General features: G+C 36.8%; 2 protein-coding genes across 12 annotated transcripts in view; both read right to left on the bottom strand.

Moving 5' to 3' along the window:
- Nucleotides 1–3953: 3953 nt before the first annotated feature.
- si:dkey-96n2.3 (uracil nucleotide/cysteinyl leukotriene receptor) lies at nt 3954–5822 on the bottom strand. The gene is made up of 2 exons (XM_058765823.1): nt 5745–5822; nt 3954–5221 (listed from the first exon to the last, which is right to left on the bottom strand). Exon 2 carries the CDS (start codon nt 5189–5191, stop codon nt 4247–4249), a length of 945 nt encoding a protein of 314 aa, XP_058621806.1. The 5' UTR covers nt 5192–5221; nt 5745–5822; the 3' UTR covers nt 3954–4246.
- Nucleotides 5823–8643: 2821 nt separating this feature from the next.
- Nucleotides 8644–20280, bottom strand: part of si:ch211-285f17.1 (sickle tail protein homolog) — a 132880-nt gene continuing 121243 nt past the window's right edge. For 8 of the 11 annotated variants that reach the window (XM_058765012.1, XM_058765011.1, XM_058765007.1 and 5 more), the window contains 9 exons: nt 19236–19668; nt 18934–19150; nt 18559–18857; nt 17813–17965; nt 17023–17127; nt 15226–15300; nt 13020–14657; nt 12332–12469; nt 8644–11353 (listed from right to left, as the gene is read on the bottom strand). In XM_058765012.1, coding sequence (XP_058620995.1) covers nt 10859–11353; nt 12332–12469; nt 13020–14657; nt 15226–15300; nt 17023–17127; nt 17813–17965; nt 18559–18857; nt 18934–19150; nt 19236–19668 — 3553 coding nt within the window. In that variant the 3' untranslated portion in view covers nt 8644–10858. The remainder of the gene's footprint in view (nt 11354–12331; nt 12470–13019; nt 14658–15225; nt 15301–17022; nt 17128–17812; nt 17966–18558; nt 18858–18933; nt 19151–19235; nt 19669–20280) is intronic. The other 3 variants (XM_058765016.1, XM_058765010.1, XM_058765017.1) reach the window with 3 other exon arrangements.

Here is a 20280-nt window from a genome sequence, read left to right as displayed (position 1 = left end):
ACCAAAAAGTGAATCTTTTCTTTTCGTACGTAAGCCTCGGTTTTCATCGCGAAATTAGTTTGTAGACCATGGTCTGCCTATGTAATTTCCTTTTATAATAGAAGTTTATAAGTTAATTAAGGTATGTGGTTATTTTGGTTAACATTAACATAACTTGATGTTTCTAAGTCGAAATACCCAGGGCTCGAAAAAATTTGGATTGTTAATTTTGTGTATTACGTAAAACTTATCATGCACGTGACGTTAAAATTATCTACCTATGATCATTTACGAACTATATAACGGCGATTGGCCAATCAGAACTCATACTGTAACAAGCTGCGCACAAGCAGAAGCAATTTCTTCATTTTTCGCGTAAAATGGTTCAAGTGCAACTTTTTAAGTTCTTTAAAGAGACAACAGATGATTTTTCCTTGATTAGAAATTAAAGACATTCTGCTGACATAATGTATATTACGTAATCAGATTACTTTTTCAAGTAACTAGTAAAGTAACGCATTACTTTTTAATTTACTCCAGTTACTTTGTTTTCCCATTTATTGACTGACAAGCAGAGGTGTAAAATACTTGAGTAATTTTACTTGATTACTTTAAGTATTATTTTGGGGGATCTGTACTTTATTCAAGTACAATTTAAACTGATTACTTTTACTTTTACTTGATTACATTTCTGAAGAAAAAACTGTACTTTTTACTCCTTACAATTTTGTTTCATCTTGAAAAGTACATTACATTTTTATTTTATCTTATGCACATTAAATACGGTAAACGGAAGCTCAAACGTGCGTGCTTGACATGAGAACCAATGATCATTTTTTTCATGTAGGCCTATCAAGCACACACATTTCTACTCAGGTAAATGTCTGGTTTCAAAAGTTCACCATCAAATCCGAGGAAGCATAAGGTAGCATAACTTTGAGGTAGCAAAGTTGAGTTTTCCCCAAAATATTTTTATTCATTATTCGTTCTGTTTTGATAGAGCCATAGCTGTGTAATATATTGGCTGAATGCACAAGATTGAGTGCAAATATAATCAGTGATGAGAATTTAAATACAAAGAGGGGAAGCTCATTTTCGGCCTACATCATAAAAATTGTCCATTTATTTATACATAAATCCTGCCCTACGTTCCTTTTCAAGAAAATGCTCTGTGACCCTGTCGTACCAACTAGGCGTCTTTTCCAGTGACTCTAGCCTAGCCTACTGTATGAATGAATGAATGAACAAACAATCTAAAAAAAAAAAAACTCGACGGAGGAAATGTGAGAATTAGGTTAAACTGAAACAAGGAATGTGGTGTAGGCCTATAATAGGGTTGTCATGATACCATAAAAATGTCTTACGATACTGTACCAGCTTAATTTATAATTCAATTCTACAAAATGAATCAAAATTTAATAAATAAATAGATGTACATATACTTAATGTGAATGAATGACTAGCTATTGTTGTCCATGAAATGATCTAAACAAAACTCATCTTAGCACTGCACAGAAACTGCATGAAGTGACATTTAGATGTGGCATTTATTCATTTAGACTGTATTTATAATTGCATAAATAATGTTATGAGATTAATGTTTTAAATACTAAATTCTGAATATAGAAATATGTTGGAAAATAATGTAATATGCCTACTTTTAGACGGGAAACTTAAAAACGGCCAGCAGGTAGCAGAAGTTCGTGATTGAATCACTGAGTCATTCAAACGATTCTTTCAAAATGGCTGAATCCTTCAGGAGCGAATCAAATTATTGTTTTTATGAATGGCTCAGTGAATCAGTGATTCTCCCAAATCAACGCGGATTTGGATCAAACACAGAAACAAAACAAAAACAGCACTCTTTCTCGTGTCATATTGCCAAAGTATCAGGAGCAGTTTTTGCTCGCATATCTTGAAATTTCCGAGTTAGCAGCATGTATATTAAAACATAACATTATAAATGAATAAAAAAATATATATAATGATTGATAAGAACCAAGTCTGAGTTGGACCAAGACTGAGCTCCAATAGCTTCAGCGTCAGCGACTTTTTATAGTACAAAATCGCTGTCAATCAAAAGGAGATGCAGACCCTCCAATCATCACGCAGAAGCCCGGAGTCCAGGCACGCCCACTCCTCCATTCACCCCCAGAGACGCCGAGCGTCCGTGGGCGGGACATAATCGCAGCATTTATCCAATGACCGTCTAGTTTGGATGCACTGAAAAAAACTGTTCAAAGCAGCCCCATTGAAGTCAATGGACGCTCGGCTTCAACAGAGAAATACACTGAAGTTACGGTAGTGTATGAGAAGGAAATCGAGTCAGCGACCTGCTATATGTAGCTGATTCTGAACGAACTCGTCTTCGAGATGAACGAGTTCTAACGCATTTTTAGTCAATAAAATGTTAACACAATAGTACATATTTGACCATTAATTTGTTGACATTATAGGGGAAGCCGAGCTTCCCTTGCAGTCTTAAAGAAATCCCCACTGATATATATATATATATATATATATATATATATATATATATATTAATTAAATAAAATCTCCAAAAGTGTTTAAATAAATATTGTAAGTTTAATTATTTGTAATTCATGTTTAGTGATGTTGTTACCAGGTAATGGATAAGTTGTATTTATAATATGTCATTATATGACACATTGAGTAGGAATTAGGAACGTCAATGAATTCTTTTTTTAAATTTTAATAATTACATGATTTGCTCATTAATTAATCTAATTAGTCACAAATAATCATGTATTAATATTTGCTGAGAAAAAAATTATAAATGCCCCAAATAAACAATTAAAAAAATAATTATCCTTTTAGACAGTGACTTTGAATAGACAACGCACAAAAAATTGGCCTTTCAAAACGTTAATGTTGTAATTCTATGACTCTCCTCATTAATTCAACACATTCTTGTATTCTGTCTGGAATATGTTTCTAGCCTCCGCATCACATCTTGCTCTTCAAAGGGATAGTTCACCCAAAAATGAAAATTCTTTCATCATTTACTGACCCTCATGTCATCCCAGATGTTTATGACTTTCTTTCTTAAGATGAACACAAGCAAATTTTTTTAGTCCATATAATGCAAGGGGACAGAACCACTTCAGAACCACCACAAAGTGAACATGACGGTCAAGTTTAAAATATTAGTATATTTGTATCCATCTTACATGCCTATTGTTTCACTTGAGAAGACACTGATTCATTAACAGGGGTTACATGAGTTACTGTCATATTCACTTTGTGTAGTTTTTGAAGTGTCATTTTTGGATGTCCCATACACATGATTTTTTCTAAAACTCTTAGTTTGTGTTCATCTGATAAATCAAAGTCATGAGGGTGGAAAGAATGGAGTTTCTTTTTAATCCCTGTCCCTGTATTTTGTTGTGCTGCATTTTAATTGTTGTTGTTGCACTAGATATACGTGTTTGACCTGTGCCATTGCATTTTGTTTCGTTTACTCTCTTTAACCAAACTTCTGAGCGTCTGTCAGAAAAGAAAGTACTTCTACTTTTCAAATACTTGAGTACAATTTAAAAGTTGTACTTTTTTACTTTTACTCAAGTATGTTTTTGGACAGATACTTGTACTTTTAATTGAGTAAAATGTTTGAGTACTTTTAAGTCTCCTGTCCCCATATTGAGAGAAATCGGAAGTGCAGAGGCGTTGTGTGCGCTGTGTGAACATGATGTTCATTAGCCTACTGTAGTAGACTAAAAAACAAAATTAGTATTCATCAAAATGAATTAAAACAGTGAAATGCAAACTCAGAATATGACGCAAATCTGCAATAATTAAATATGTTAAATAACACAAATGTATCTAATCCCATTTTATTAACCAATGTCTTTGCTGCTGACCTTTGATGATCCAGTTCAACCATACTAATAAGCAAAAATGACTTCAGATAAACTAACAATTGTGCTAAAAAATATGAGATTTTGAAAGATTATTTTATTTGTTCATATTTTGAACAACTGAAAGTATATGCAAAAAATGATATATGATAAATTAATTGATAAATGATAAATGTTGACAGAATAAAAAGGTAAAATAAACACAAACACTAGTGATTCATACATGTTGTAGAAGGAATCAGATTGCACGTCATGGATTCAACAAGTTTCTGAATGAATCCATATGAATTCAGCCATACCTTTTCTACTTCTACTTGTTTTACAGATACCGAGTTTCAGTATGTCTGGTAGTTCACAGCTGAGAAGATGTTGTGGCATTTCTTGTTCGATCATGTGGTAGATTGCTCATCTTTGGGGTTTCTACCACAAAGCTGCAGCAAGGTCTCTTGGTAATTTCTAGCCAGAAAGAAGTACATGACAGGATCCAACACACCACTTACGCATGTTAAAGCTGAGGTGATGCGATTTCCTAAATGCAACATTTGTCTTTCGGATTCTGACCTTGACATGTCATCATGCTGTAGGATAAATACAAATCGGTGGATATGATAGGGCACAAATGCAATCAAGAAGTTAACCACAGTTAGAACAACCATTCTCATTGCCTTACGCTGAGTAGGCATCCTTTCTGTAAAAGTCATCTGTTTTACTTTGGCAAATATGAGAATGTAAGAAATGCTCAGGGTGACCAGAGGTATCACAAATGCAATAGCAGTGGACACCAACGCACCAGTGCGATTGGAGGAATTCTCTATGTACAGCTTTTCGCACACTGTCACATTCTGCATTTGTCTGGTCACTTTGTTTTTAGAGAATAGGACAGGCAACATGGAAATAGTCACCATGAACCACAGCACTGCAGAGACCACTTTGGCATTCCTGGTATTTCTCAGATTGTGAGTTTTGTGTGGTACAACACAAGCCAACAGACGGTCTACACTGATACAAGTCATGAAGTACATGCTGCAGTAGAGGTTGACAAAGAACAGGAAACCAACCACGCGACAGGCTCCTTCACCAAGAGGCCAGTGACTGTTTGACATGTGGTAGATCACTCGCATGGGGAGCACCAAGACGTAAGACATGTCCGCTATAGCCAGGTGCTTCAGAAACTCTTTGGAAGGGGTGTTGTTGGTGTTGCGGTGGCAGAACACCCAAAGTGCCAGTGCATTACTCGGGACTGAGAGGATGAAGATGACAATGTAGAAGGTTGTGAGCAGGCTGTTCTCCAAGTGAGAGCTAAGGTAAATCCCCTCCATGGAGTGGTTTGACATAGAGCAGGTCTATAATATGAGATTGAGCTTCTGTTTGGAGAACACAAGAGTCAGAATACGTATCAGATATTAAATCTAGCTTATCTATGATAATAGATAAAAAAAAAAAAGTTTAGAAATGACTATTCTGTGATATTATTATATAACAGTAAATCATCGAAGCTATCCATTCACAAATTGAAGTGTGGATATTTTCCCAAAATGTTTAACAAATCAACATTTTTCTAAGAACTTGACTAGCAATTTGACTATATGTCTTTGAACTTAAAAGGTCTATTTATATGATAATACCGCTTTATTATTTTTATTTAAAACAACATGAATAACCAGACATTTTTGATTAAATAATGTGTGTCTGTATATTTATAAAGTGTAGACCTATTAGCATTAAGAACTTTAAGTCAAACAACATTCAGTTTACCAAGGTAAATGGAAAAGTCACTGCTAAAAAAGCAACATGTTTTAAAAGTCATTAAAAAAGCATTTTTCCTTTTTAATAAAGGTCAACGATATTAAAATCATTTGGTATTGCGCTTATTATTTCTGTACTTACAAGTAGGTTAGAGTCTTCCCCAGCAGTCAGCACATTGACCTCCTCTGGCTATAGACCAAATGAATGTAGTGTTTGCTCATCCGTTTCCTCTTTTAGTCATATGCTTTGAATTCATGTAGGAGGTATCACAGAAAAATGAATCAGCCCTTCTACAACATCCCCATTAACACACACCACCCTCTACTGGTCTATTTACCTGCTGTATGCGATGATTACATCTTCATAACAATTCTTCATGAAACAAACCGTAGTTCAAATATCCAGTAACGTTGAAGCTATTTGTGTGCAAATCCACTTAGGCTAGGGTTTATTAAGTTATAAAATAACAGTAAGAAAGCTGGACATTTATGCAGTAGTTTGGACATGTGGAGATCAAAATTAGAGAACAACCTATAATTTCCTAAATTTCGAGGTCACTATTGAAGTTATCCTAACAGGAGTAAAAGCCCAGTTTTTAAGCATATTTCATGAGCATTCAGTATAAAATACTTAAATGAGATATTTGAAAAAGAACACTGATCAAAATTAGAGAACACTTTCAGATACCTCCCAGTTATTGGTGTCAATCTGGTACCTGGTGCTAATTTCCATTGTTATAGCAAAGTCCACTAAAGGAGGTAGAGCTTTTTCACATTTGGCTCCCAAACTCTGGAATAGCCTTCCTGATAATGTTTGGGGTTCAGACACACTCTCTCTGTTTAAATCTAGATTAAAGACACATCTCTTTAGCTAAGCATTCACATAATGCATCATATAATCTTGTACTGCAGTTATATCTGCTCAAATGCACATTATTATTCTTTAGCTTGGGTTGAACAAATCATTTTTGCTTGGATGGAACAGCAGCTACGCTAATTATGTCTCTATTTGTTTCTCTGTTTCTGCCTGTGGTAACTAGGAATTACAGAAACTTCAGTCTGGATCCAACCCTTAAATGATCTGAGATGACCAAACACCTGAGAAGAGATGATGCCAACCCCTCAGAGGACCTCAGAGGATGCCAAACCTCAGAAAATATACAGAATTACCAAAGTTAGCCGTTCTAAAGTGACTGAAACATTCCTACAGCAGGTTGTCCAGATGAAGGCCAATAGCAGCTATAGCAAGAGAAGTTGATTGTTCCAAATCTGTGATTTCTAGAATATTGCATCTTTACAATGTCACTCGTTCAAGTCCTCCAAAAAGGCTAGTCGTTCACAAAAGACAAATGCACAAGAGGACAGGATAATGCAGAGAATCTCAATGGGCAATCGGTTCAACACTGCAGCTGGAATTGCTCGCCAGTTCAGTGCTGAACAGCATACAGTGTCTCAATGTTTAAGAGAATTTGCACTGAAAGCGCACTCTGCAGTGACCAAACCTCTCATCAGCAGAAAGACTCAAAAGGCTACGCTCACCTTTGTTGAGGAGCGTGGTGTGTGGACAAAGGAGAACTGGTCCAAAGTTCACTTCAGTAATGAAAGCAAGTTTAATTTAATTGGGTCTGATGGGAAACATTATGTTCATTGTTAAACTGGGGAAAGACTGAACCCAGAGTGCGTAAAGAAGTCAGTGAAAGGTGGAACAGGAAGTGTCATGATGGTTTGGGGGATGTTTTCTGCAGCAGGACTTTGGCCTCTTATACAGCTACATGGCAGATGTGAATGCAAATGTTTATCAGAACCCGCTGTGGCCTGCTCTGAGTCCTGATCTAAACCTGATTGAAAATCTCTGGAAAATCCTTGGTGAAAAAGCTATGGCTAAAAAACCCACTACAGTCACCGAACTGTGGAAGAGACTGGAAGACCACACCAGAGCAGTATGAGAGTGAGAGACTAGTGATGTCCTGTGTCTGCAGATGTGCTGAAGTCTCTGGCCAACTCTGGCCATTTGATAATACCTAGAATATCAAAATCAACTGCGGGTGGCAGATCCTTTTCATATTTAGTGCCCAAACTCTGGAACAATATACCTAGCATTGTTCGGGAGGCAGACACACTCTGTAAGTTTAAATCTAGATTAAAGACCCATCTCTTTAACCTGGCTTAACCACATAATTCACTATCGCATTTCTATAATTCAAATCTGTTAAAGAATTGTTAGGCTGTCAACCGGAACCGGGAACACTTCCCATAACACCCGATGTACTCGTTACATCGTTAGAAGAATGGCATCTACGCTAATATTAGTCTGTTTCTTTCTTATTCCGATGTCACCGTAGCCACCCAGATCCAGTCCGTATCTAGACCAGATCAGCACCTATAGAGACGACCTCTACAGCCCTAAATGTCAGTGGAGACCAGGACAACTAGATGAGCCCCAGAGACAGATCCCCTCCGAAGATCTCATCACTTAGACGACCATCAGGACAAGACCACGGGAACCAGATGAGTCCTCTGCACAATTGGACTCTGCTGCAGTCTAGAATTAAACTGCTGGTTTTGTCTGGCCAGAGGAGAACGACACACTATTTCCCCGTTTAGTACTGTAAAGCTGCTTTGACAAAATTTGCATTCTAAAAAGCGCTATATAAATAATGGTGACTTGACTTGACTTGCTGTTCTATAATTTTGCTCACTGTGTTTTCCACAAAATAAAGGGTTTTTGTTGAAGTGCCTTGGGTATTTTGTAAAACACTGTTCTACTAGCATGGTACAGCCACAACTAAAATTATTTCAAATTTTAAACGATGAAGATTACATTATTTCTAAAAAAAATCAAGTGTCCATAAATTGTTCTTTAATTTTGATCTCCACTGTGTATTCGGTATTATTACTACAATTTTTAGTATAATATTAATGTCACTGAAACTATACATTGACACAAATGGAAGCATGGGAAATTCCCCAATATTTTAAAGAAACCAAATGACTTTAAGCAAAAATGACTTCAGATAAACTAACAATTGTGCTAAAAAATATGAGATTTTGAAAGAATATTTTATTTGTTCATATTTTGAACAACTGAAAGTATATGCAAAAAATGATATATGATAAATTAATTGATAAATGATAAATGTTGACAGAATAAAAAGGTAAAATAAACACAAACACTAGTCATTCATACATGTTGTAGAAGGAATCAGATTGCACGTCATGATTCAACAAGTTTCTGAATGAATCCATATGAATTCAGCCATACCTTTTCTACTTCTACTTGTTTTACAGATACCGAGTTTCAGTATGTCTGGTAGTTCACAGCTGAGAAGATGTTGTGGCATTTCTTGTTCGATCATGTGGTAGAATGCTCATCTTTGGGGTTTCTACCACAAAGCTGCAGCAAGGTCTCTTGGTAATTTCTAGCCAGAAAGAAGAACATGACAGGATCCAACACACCACTTACGCATGTTAAAGCTGAGGTGATGCGATTTCCTAAATGCAACATTTGTCTTTCGGATTCTGACCTTGACATGTCATCATGCTGTAGGATAAATACAAATCGGTGGATATGATAGGGCACAAATGCAATCAAGAAGTTAACCACAGTTAGAACAACCATTCTCATTGCCTTACGCTGAGTAGGCATCCTTTCTGTAAAAGTCATCTGTTTTACTTTGGCAAATATGAGAATGTAAGAAATGCTCAGGGTGACCAGAGGTATCACAAATGCAATAGGACAAGACCACGGGAACCAGATGAGTCCTCTGCACAATTGGACTCTGCTGCAGTCTAGAATTAAACTGCTGGTTTTGTCTGCATGGGAAATTCCCCAATATTTTAAAGAAACCAAATCAAAACAAATTAAATCATCAAACTTTGTTTCAGATTCCTCAATATAAAAAACTTTTTTGACTACAGCACACATTACATACAATCAATAAAGCTTGTCCAAGTTTTTGACCTGTACAATAATGTTCACAACATGTATACTGATTGTCATTACTATGCAAGTGTAAAAGAAAATATATAGGATAAAAAACACAAGTCAGCTGAACTATCTGCCAAAATGTTTAATAGAAGGACTTGCAGTGTTGCAGTGAAGAAACCATAGCCGAGAGGCCATGTGAACAACAAGCATGCAGAACTTTACTACTTTAATACCTACACTCTTTTGCACAGATTGCTTCTGCAATTAAAGCTATACAAAACCAAAGAAAACATATTTATTTACAAAATCTGTCTGTGCAAGCATGGTTTTTTCTATTACATTCTCTCTTTCTACAATTTTGTATAAGCATGCATAGAAATAAACTTTGGTACAATATGTTAACAAAACTAAAGACAATCTCTGAAATAGAGATGTTACAGTATGTACATGTGAAGTAGAGAGCAATTGTATCAATCACTACAATTTTTAGTTTACATTTAGACATCAATACCCATTAATTTAAGAGACATAGACTGCATGAGTAAATTAAGGAACTGTGACATAGGTAGGTTAAGCCAGGTATAACCTATCCTAAATGTACAAAGTGTCTAACACAGTATAGTCAGTTGTAAAGATGTAAAATACAAACTTTGGCAAATAGGCACAACTACTGAAAAGACAGACAACTGTTCATTGCGAAACTGTTGTCAATTTATAATGATAAATCTTAAAAGACATTGGCAGTGCATGAGAGAAAGAAAAAAACAAAACAGACACAATGTTTGTCAAATTGTATTAATGGTTAATATACTTACAGTACTTTTTCACTTATTATGGCTACAACCAATGTCTGTCAACTTAAAAAATGAAAAAACATCTACAATCATTTAGAGGATACTAATAACCAAAATATTGTTTACAGACTTTTACTACTGACTTGAATACTTTTTAGTCTCTCAACTTGTATGAAAAATAAATATTCTTTTCAAATGAAGTGCTCTGTAAAATCCTTGATCAAGAGCCTGCTCTCTGCAATTAAATCATTTTCTTTAGTTTTTAAAATAAAACAGTTTATCTTTTTATATGTGTATGATTTGCAGAGATTCAAGTTTAAAACACTGATTAATGGATGATGGCCTTTCACTTTAACAGAGAAAATAATAAACATGCAATAACCAAAGTCATGCCAAAACAAAGTTCACTCTGACAGAACAATATTATCTGTTCAAACAAATAAAATCTTAACTTAAAAAATGAATCAAAGTAAAATCAGGAGTGACTCCACCTCATTAAGATATACATAAATGGTTGCGAAGCAGCAAAGCATTCTACGCAGCATCCTTAGCGAGAGTTACCGTGGGAATAGCTGATTTACCGGCATTTCCGTTGTGTGGCCGACTGTAGTTGGTGAAGCTGGGTGTGTGAATGGTACGGATACTCTTCGCACTCTGACTCAACATAGTCGGGGACAAAGGGGAGTGGGAACAGGAAGAAGAAGAAGAGGAGGAAGGTCGACCGTTTTGTGTCTGTGTGGGAATAGAGAGGCCTTTAGTGCTGTGAGTGGGAGGGGCAAATTTTAAAGAACCATTAGAAAGGGAGGGGATATGAGTGGAGGGGGTGGAACTGGACCGAGGAGGAGGGATAGAGGATTTGCTAGTGGGAAGGGAGGAAGAATTAGGAGAAGAAGAATTAACAATATTAGTAGAATCAGACTGGGACAAGCCTTTTCCCGTACTAGAGGAAAAAGCAGGAATTTTAGAAGCAGGCACGGTAGGAGAAGTGGATTTGGGATCTCCTCCAGATCTCTTAGCACTTCCATTAGCCTGCAAACAAAGATGCCAAAACACACTGATTGTCAACATAGGGAATTTATGATTAAAATACGCAAAATGTCTAAGCATGTTTCAAATCATACTACTGGGATCTACAGTTAATCATGATAGATTATCAAAGACACAGAAACTACATATATAGGTGAAAATACTAAAGGCACACACAAAAAAACTATCTGTCTTGAGGGTGAGAATATAAAAAATCATTTTAGATAGACTGTAAGCAGGAAAGGAGAGTGAAGGTGAGGGACGGTAGGATTATAAGTTTTAGAGTGAGTATTGCGCAGAGTGAGTGCAACCAACCAGTACTCATAACCAAAGGAGGCTCCAGGAGGAATAGAGGAGGTACAATTTGGGAAGGCATCCACAGGATAATGGGGACTTAGTAGATTTGTGGACCCTGGGCATTGAGGCCAGGGTTTGCAGATTCCTCCGAGAGGTAAACAGGGAAAGGGTCCAAATATGGGTTAAACAGAGAAGCATCCTGACTTACAAGGGAAGCTGAAGTGTCACAGGCATTGGAGTGTGTAGGGGTTAGATGTCAGTGGTATTTTAGTTAAAGAGACCCAAGTCTAAGCATCCAACAATGTTAGGTAAGCAGTGGCTGTGGTGTTTATATTTCTTTCTTTCACTTTTGTAAATTAGTTTGTCTTTTACAGCACCAAAGCCACAAGCAAAGCAAACATGCAGAAGCATTCGATGGTATTATGAAATAACAGTCAGTTGCCTTCGGTCACAGCCATTCAAAAAAATGTAGCAGGAAAAAACGTCAACAGTTCAAAGACAGCTTTCGGCACTAGGCCTTTAACCAAAGAACAGTTTGTTCGGTCTCATCAGGTTTTTTTTTGTTAGTTCTTTTTCCCCTCTCAATACAAGCCCTGCAAGAACTGACTTTCCTCTTGAGCATACAGTCTATGCCTAGGTGTGTGTGTCTTTCTGACTGGACCTATGGTCCTATGATAAGACTACCTGGCGGAACTGCCTCTGAGAGTCCTGTAGCTTTTGCGGTTTTGTTGCCCTCTCTTTCTCTGAGGTGCCCGGTTGCTGCCGCGCCTTGGCAGAAACAGGCACCGGCATCCGACTAGTAGGTGAGACCACGCTGGCATTCTGCAAAAAGGATTTAAACCAAACAGAAGAGAAAAGGAATAAAAAGAAAGAAACAAAAATAGAGCCATATTTGAGGTGGTTTGTAAGCTAAATCACAGCAAGACAAAGCTTGCACAACACATCTGTGTGGTATCACCATGACATTGTAGAGTTTGTATACCAGAAAGAGAAATAAGGAAGCATGCAAACCAGCCCAGAATACCAACAAATTTCTTTAAGGACTGCCTTAGAACCCACAAAAAGGATCCAGAAACAGTGTGAGACTCTGGTTCTAAGACGGTGAAAGTTGTTGGCTGCCATAACCCAAGATTAGAGCACCATCAGTGAACACACAAATGTCTATCTATGACACACCACTCCAGAAATAAACACACCATATTTATAAAAATATGTGAAGGTGTTAAAAAGTTCAGATCCCAGAGTTGGTAGCCTCCACTGCAGGAAAGGCTAAGGATCTTCAGAAGTCACTGGATAGGGTGGAACTGTTGTGAGCAAGAGGAGAGGGACAGACCCATAGTCTTTGCTAAGGTAGTAGGAGCTAGAGAGAGACCTGCTGGGTGGGAACTGGTGTGACTGAGACCCCAGTAGTTGGTATGATGGCAGGCCGAGGAAGGAGCTGTGGTTTTGTCTTCTTTCGTAGACCAGGACCTTTACTGGCAGAAGTCAACCTAGGGACCAAGGTTTTGGGAGAAAGTCCTTTCTCTGAGTGCCCTGGGCTCCCTACAGTCTTATTGTCCTGAGTTCCAGGGTTCACCAATATTTCAGGCTCTTCCGAAGACTTCGGTCCCATTTCGCAAATTGTGTTCTCTAGCTGCTTTATGGTTTGCTCTAGACTGTCAAGGGTTTTGTAGGTATTCTTACGAATCTCGTTAGTTCGTCCATTAGGCTCCTGCTGATTTGATTTTGAAGACTCTGTTTTGGAGCAAGCAATTTCAAACCTCTTGGCCTCTTTGTGTTGTTTGACAGTCCCATCTGACTCTTCCTCATCCTCATAGACGACAACCTGCAAAGTCTTTTTGCCTGTTTTACTTCCAGCTCGAATGGCTTGAGTTAATGCTGCTAGCTGTTTCTTAGGGAACTTCAACTTGAACTTCTTCTTTCCATCTTGCTTTGCATCACCAGTAACGTCTACTAATGCCCCTCCCTCAGATAAAGATGAGGATGAAGAAGAGTTCCTGACTTGACCGTCTGTGATATCTGCAGGAGAATTTGAACCAGCACTTTTTCCAGAATCCCTACCATCTCCATTCTGTTTGACCTGCACTCCCTTAGTCCATTCTTCTTCCTCAGTTTCCTCACTCTCTTCATCTATTCTTTCTGCTGCAAGCATCCGCTCTAGCTCCTCCTCACATTCAAATATAGTAGAGAGGCGTTTATAAGCTGAGCGGATATCCATTGGCTCGTCAAAGATGATGATGACTGGCTTTTTACTGGCGTGGTCAGCACCAGTGGGACCATTAGTACTGGCATCACCTCCTGATGCCGTGCCACTTTCAGAAGCACTTGGTCGTTTGCTGCCAAACGTTACTGTCTGCACACTACCTTTCTTGGCATTGACTAGCTGATGGTACTCTCCAGTGGAAAGGGCTTGTACCTTGGTGTTAGTGATCATAAAGGCAAAGTTATCAGGAGGAGGCGGAGGTGGCTCTTCTCCTGACAGATCGGGACTGAGAGAGGCCTCATTATTTTCCTCCATTTCCTCAAATTTCTTTTCCTTCACCATGGATGAACCAAATATAAGTTTCTGATTTGCTAAATCTGTCCCAACAGGGACTGCTTTAGAAAGAATCGGTGCAGTGTTTTCAAAAGAGACTGGTGAGCAAATTGCTGTTGGAGAGACTACCCTCTCCTCTATGCTAACCTGCACTTGAGTAGCTTTGACCACATGAACTTTCCCTTGGGTTGGGCTAGCTGGAACTTCTTCCAGTGGAGAGGGTGGATTTGACTTCAACGAGGCTGAACGAGACAGCTGATTTTGTTGTAGAGTGATAGAAGAGCTGACTGGGCCGCTACTTTTGAGGGCACCAAATTTGTTAGTGGATACCTGCAGCTGGCTTTGGCATTGGTCAGAAGCATTGACATGTGACACCTGTGATAGGAGAGACTGTGAGGCGTCTCTACGTTCTGTTGATTCCTCTGAGGCTGATGGAGTTCCCTTGGAGATCTGAGCTGTGACATAGTAGATGACCTTAAAAGGTCAAGAAAAAAAAATTAAATTTCAATTAGGTATAGTTTCATGAGCCAAATATAAATCTGTTAGTAATCCTACCTGGTATTAATCATATTCTACAATTGACTTGGCCATTACTGGGTCTTTATGAGGATTCACAGAAGACTATTGCATAGTTATTTTAGTGATGGCGTTCTAACTAAGTTAAGTTAAGTCGTGACGTACTGTCAAGTATGGTGACCCATACTCAAAATGGTGCTCTGCATTTAACCCATCCAAGTGCCTTGCTCCAGGGGAGCAATTAGGGGTAGTCATCGTATCGAAGGTGGAGAGAGTGCTGTTCATTCACAATCCCCACCTTCAATTCCTGCCGGCACGAGAATCGAACCAGCAACCTTCAGGTTACAAGCCTGACTCCCTAACCATTAGGCCACGACTACCCCATAACTATTAAATGACCAGTCGTCACTAAGACTGAGTTTTTTTTTAAACAGAGCTCAAACTATCATACCATTACTTTTCTTTTAGGGGTTTATAATAAGTTTATAATAACTGTGCAACTGTGATAATAAACACTGCAGCTCACCCCAGGACTCTGACGAATTGTATTGTTGGCATTCTCATCTGTGTCAGGGTTCTTGTCGTCTTGGTTTTCAGTATTCTGTGGTTTGTGGGGAACAACATCACTTCACAAAGAAACAATTGCAGTCTATAAGCTACTCTAAGACCACTGAAAACATTTAGGCTGCTTTTGACGCAACATATTCTTGGATCATATATTCTACCATATATATCAAAATATTTTTTAATTAGTGCTGTCAAACGATTAATCGCATACAGAATAAAAGTTTTTGTTTGCATAATATATGTGTGTGTTCTGTGTATATTTATTATGTATATATAAATTCACACATACTGTATATATTTTGAAAATATTTACATGTATTTACATGTTTATATTTATATTCATATCATTTATATTATAAATAAATATATTTAAAATATAAACATAACATATTTTTCTGAAATATGTACATGCATGTGTGTGTATTTATACAGTATATACATAATAAATATACAAAGCATACATACGTATATTATGTAAACAACAACTTTTATTTTGGATGCGATTAATGATTGACGTGGTTTGACAGCACTATTTTTAATATTAAGAATTGTCATGAAACATGTTTCTAACCTTAATGATGCCAATAATATGTTACAGCTGTACATATAGACTATTTCTCTTCTCTACAGTAATAATCATATTTTAAAATATGCCATGAATGAATGGGATTAATAATAATAAAAAAAATAAAAAAAACTTCATGGGATTAAAACCATAATCTGGAGCTAGACCAAAGGCATTTGTGAACTAATCTGAAAAAACAGCTCAAAATTATACACAAAAATGGAAAGGAACAACAAAAACGTCATTTTAAATTTATATTACATGTACCAACAGTTTCCAACTTTTTCCATTCTGAATGCAATTTTGAGCATAACAAGGTTCTTATTGGTTATATTTCACCTGTAAATTCTATATTACACTGCACAATTTTTGACAGTGAGAAAATACTGTGAAATTGAAGGTAAAGAGAGAAAGTGAGACTGAAAACCCATTAAATAAGTAAGGAGGCTTATACAGTAGCAGGCATGCAGCAAAGTGAGAAGATCAAAGAACAAATTCTGAACTCCAGACTGCTAGCTGAAAGTGTCCTCTAAAATCCTCAATAACAAACCAATTCTAAGTTGCATTCTACTGATGCATATGATTTAGACATTGACCCTTTTTAAAGAAAAACTAGATGCGCACAGTAGGACAGTAGGTCCTGATAATTTCTCGTAAGTCTGCTAAATTGCTAACACTTTGCCCTGGACAATTTGATTATGCTTCACCCAGTTAGATAACTCAACCTGTAAATGTACATTGTAAAGCATAAATGTAACCTCAGGTAAGCTTCGGAAATTGAATTGTCTCCAATTGAGATCACACTTTTTTTTTTTATTAAAATGCTAAATGTAAAAAAGAAAACACACACACAACACCCTTTGACAGCAGAGTGTCGAAAATCTAGTTTATTGATTGGATGACTCAGAGCACACAAACCCAATCATATCTGTTTCCCCTTTTGGCTCACACTACATCACTACAATCAGCACAGGTCATGAGTTCAGCAGAAATAAAAGAAAAGGAACAGAATTTAAACTTAAAGAACAGTGAGATCATTTTTGCTGTCAGATACCCATCACAAGAGTGTACAGAGGAAGTTAGCAAAGGGTAAGAAAGCCATACAAGCATCGCAAAGAACAGCCATCAGGGACAAGCGGCTGGCACAGGCAGGCAGTTGGAGGGTCTACTAAAGGACATCATATCCTTTACCTTCTTATCTTTAAGGGGCAGTAAGACCCCAGGTCTTAGCTCTCTGATCTGTGGCTCTACCAAACCCTTGAGCCCTACCTCCTTAAAAGAGCACTTCTGGAAAACCTGAAGAGAAGAATTTGTGAGGAAGGGGGTAAAAGATTAGAATTTGCCCATAGAAAATTGGGCAAACCTGTTCAAGATTACTGTACAATGTAATAGAAATGACCTACAATTAGTTTAATCAAATTAATTAGATTATCTGCCTATAATGTATTTTATTGTCATTAAAATGAAATGACAAAAAATAATGTATTTTCTATCTATCTATCTATCTATCTATCTATCTATCTATCTATCTATCTATCTCTATTAATATTATAATTTTTATTTATATGCAATTCTTTTTACATATATTTTTATTTTTACATATCTTTGATTACATTACACTTTCTGTCCTATTAAGCATGTATGCTTATGTGTATTATTTTAAAAGGCTGTTTTGTTTTCTTTATGAGAACTATGTTATGAATTTATAGAATTGTGAGAAAAGAAGCTAATCTACTGCAAGGGAAATTAAACTGCCACCGAATGAGCCACAGGGCACGCCAAAAGCATCTTAGCACCCACACAAAAGCAATTTCACACCCAATACATTTAAACATCAAAACACCTATAGTTAGTGAAAGTAAGTGAGCATGTGCATGTATAAACATTTATACCCATTAGGAACATGAAGTTATGCTTGCTACAAGTCTGTATTAGTGTGCATATGTATGTATGTATGTTTGAGTTTATGCGTGTATCTCACCTGTAGCTCTGCCATAATCTTGTCTCCCTCATCCTCTTCCTCGGTGATAGCCGAGGCAGCGATAGGTGGAGGAGTAATGGGTTTGGGCTTCACCTCTGGAGAGGATTTTGGTTCAGGCTGAGATGCTGTACTGTTGGACTCCTCTTCACCCTCCTAAGAAACAAGTTATTTCAATAATCATTAAAAACATAAATATAATTAAATAAGCATTTATATTCATTTTATATAAATATTTTTATTTGGTAACACTTTACAATAAGGTTCCATCTGTTGAACTAATAATGAACTAATAATAAAAAATAAAGCATTTATTAATATCAGTTCATATTAATTACAACATTTACTAATATATGATTAAAATCCAATGTTTTGTCTGTTAATATTAACTAACGAACCTGAGCTAACATGAACTAACAATGAACAGTTGTGCTTTTATTAATTAATGTTAACAAAGATGAATAAATTATTTAACAAATGTATTGCTCATTGTTAGTTAATATTAGTTAATGCATTAATTAGCATTAACTAATGACCCTTATTTAATTGTATTATTTCATTTTATAATGATAATTATTATTTGAAAATACAATTTAAATTTCATGAATATTTATAGATCTATCTGATTTTATTATTTAATTTATATTAATAATTATTAAAAATATAATTAAAATTTAATATAATTTTATATATATATTGAACTTAAGACAAAGTAAAGAAAAAAATCTGTCCTACAAACACATTTGTACCATAACAGACTCCTTCCTGCTGGTGTAAATGACCTCTCCAGATCGGGTGGTGGTCATCCCAGTGTTGGTGGTGTAGTTTCGTCGAGGTGGGGGTGGAGGAGGAGACTTGTTGGCTTTCTCTGTGGTCTGAAGCTTAACAACTTTTTCCTGAGTCTTACTTTGTCTCTCCAGGCTGGATTTGATGGATAGGTTGGCTTTAAGAGGTCTCTCCAATGCTGACTTAACTGGTTTCTCCAGAGGCTTGGGAGGTTTCTCTGGCGCAGTCTTAGTAGGTTTCTCAGAATTTGGCTGATTGTCATCTACAGACACAAAATTAAGTATAAACATCGCCAAACAGTAGTCTCAAGAGCTCTGATGTGTCTTTCAGTCTCTTACCCTGTTCTGCTGGTGCTGCTGTGGGCTCATTTTTTTCCACCACCTCCTCCAGGGAGGCAGGAACCACTGCAGGGGAGCCCTCAGGTTCACTGGGCACCTCAAGGTTTGGCATTCCTCTCAGCATATTGGCTTCTGCTTCCTGGAGCATCCGTTCGAACTCCTGCCCATCATAATGACCCATGTTCTGCCTCTTCTCCTCCCATTCTTTCTCTGCAGCCTGAAGATACCAATAAAACGAGTAACTAAACAATGGAATGCACAATTTTAACTCACTCATTTGGTTTAACATGCACAATGCTCACCTCTATGGACACAGCCCTGTTCTTGTTCTTGCTGCGGCTTGCATGAATCTCCTCAATGAAGTTTGGGGAAGGACCTTTGCCATGAATGCCATTAGCAGAGACTCCATTACTGCTGTTATTTGGTATTAGTGTCTGCTCGAATGAGGGTTTTTTGAGTTGTTTGGTGGGTGAAGGGGTAGACTCTCGTCTTTGTGCAGCAGGGGGAATGGGTGAGGGTGCTGTTGAATGCTGGGATTGTTGTGAAGCTACCGGAGAGGCCTGGGCATGGTGGATCACCACAGGGTTTGACGTCATAACCTCTGACCTCACTGTGGAGCTCTGAGGTGCAACTGAGGCAGTCTCGAGGGATTCAACCATGGCTGATTCTGGTTTTTCAGAGGCAGGTGTTGAGGAAACAGGGTCAGAGGGCTTCAGCAGGCTATCTGTGGCAGACCTAAAGAATAAATGATAAATCAAATACAAATCAATGAGGAAAACTTTCACAATACAGTAAAATCTAACCACATTTAAAATCATGAGCTTATTTTTATCATCTCTATAATATTTTTTAAGGAGTAAAAGCTACAGTGTGTAATTGTTTAAAAGTATTAAAATACACCTATCACAGCTGAGTTCCTCTGGTGGTTGTGTGGGGCTTTTAGAACATTTGTCTGAACAAAAATACAGTTCTTGTATTTGAAATTAATAAATTATTATATACATATTTTTTTTAAAAAACGTTAACATTTAAAAATAAAAACATAAATAAAATTAGAAATACATTTAAAATAGAACAGAAATAAAATAAAATAAAAAAAGGGTAAAAGAAAACGAGAAAGAGAAAAAAGGATGTAAATAAAAATTAATACAATTAAAAAAATAAAAGAAAATCAGCAAGTAAAATATGATTTAAAATAAAATCTAAAATACAATCTAATTAAATTTAATTACATTAAATTAACGACAGTAATTAAATTGAATTACATTATATAAAATATAATGTGATTAAATTTATGTAAAAAAGAAAAAAGAAAAACAAGTCAGTGTAATTTAATTTAAACTCAGG

Source organism: Onychostoma macrolepis, chromosome 24, assembly GCF_012432095.1.
Source record: "Onychostoma macrolepis isolate SWU-2019 chromosome 24, ASM1243209v1, whole genome shotgun sequence".
NCBI classification, from domain to species: domain Eukaryota; kingdom Metazoa; phylum Chordata; class Actinopteri; order Cypriniformes; family Cyprinidae; genus Onychostoma; species Onychostoma macrolepis.
Note: the sequence above shows the minus strand (reverse complement) of the source record. Positions and strands in the feature narration are given on the sequence as shown.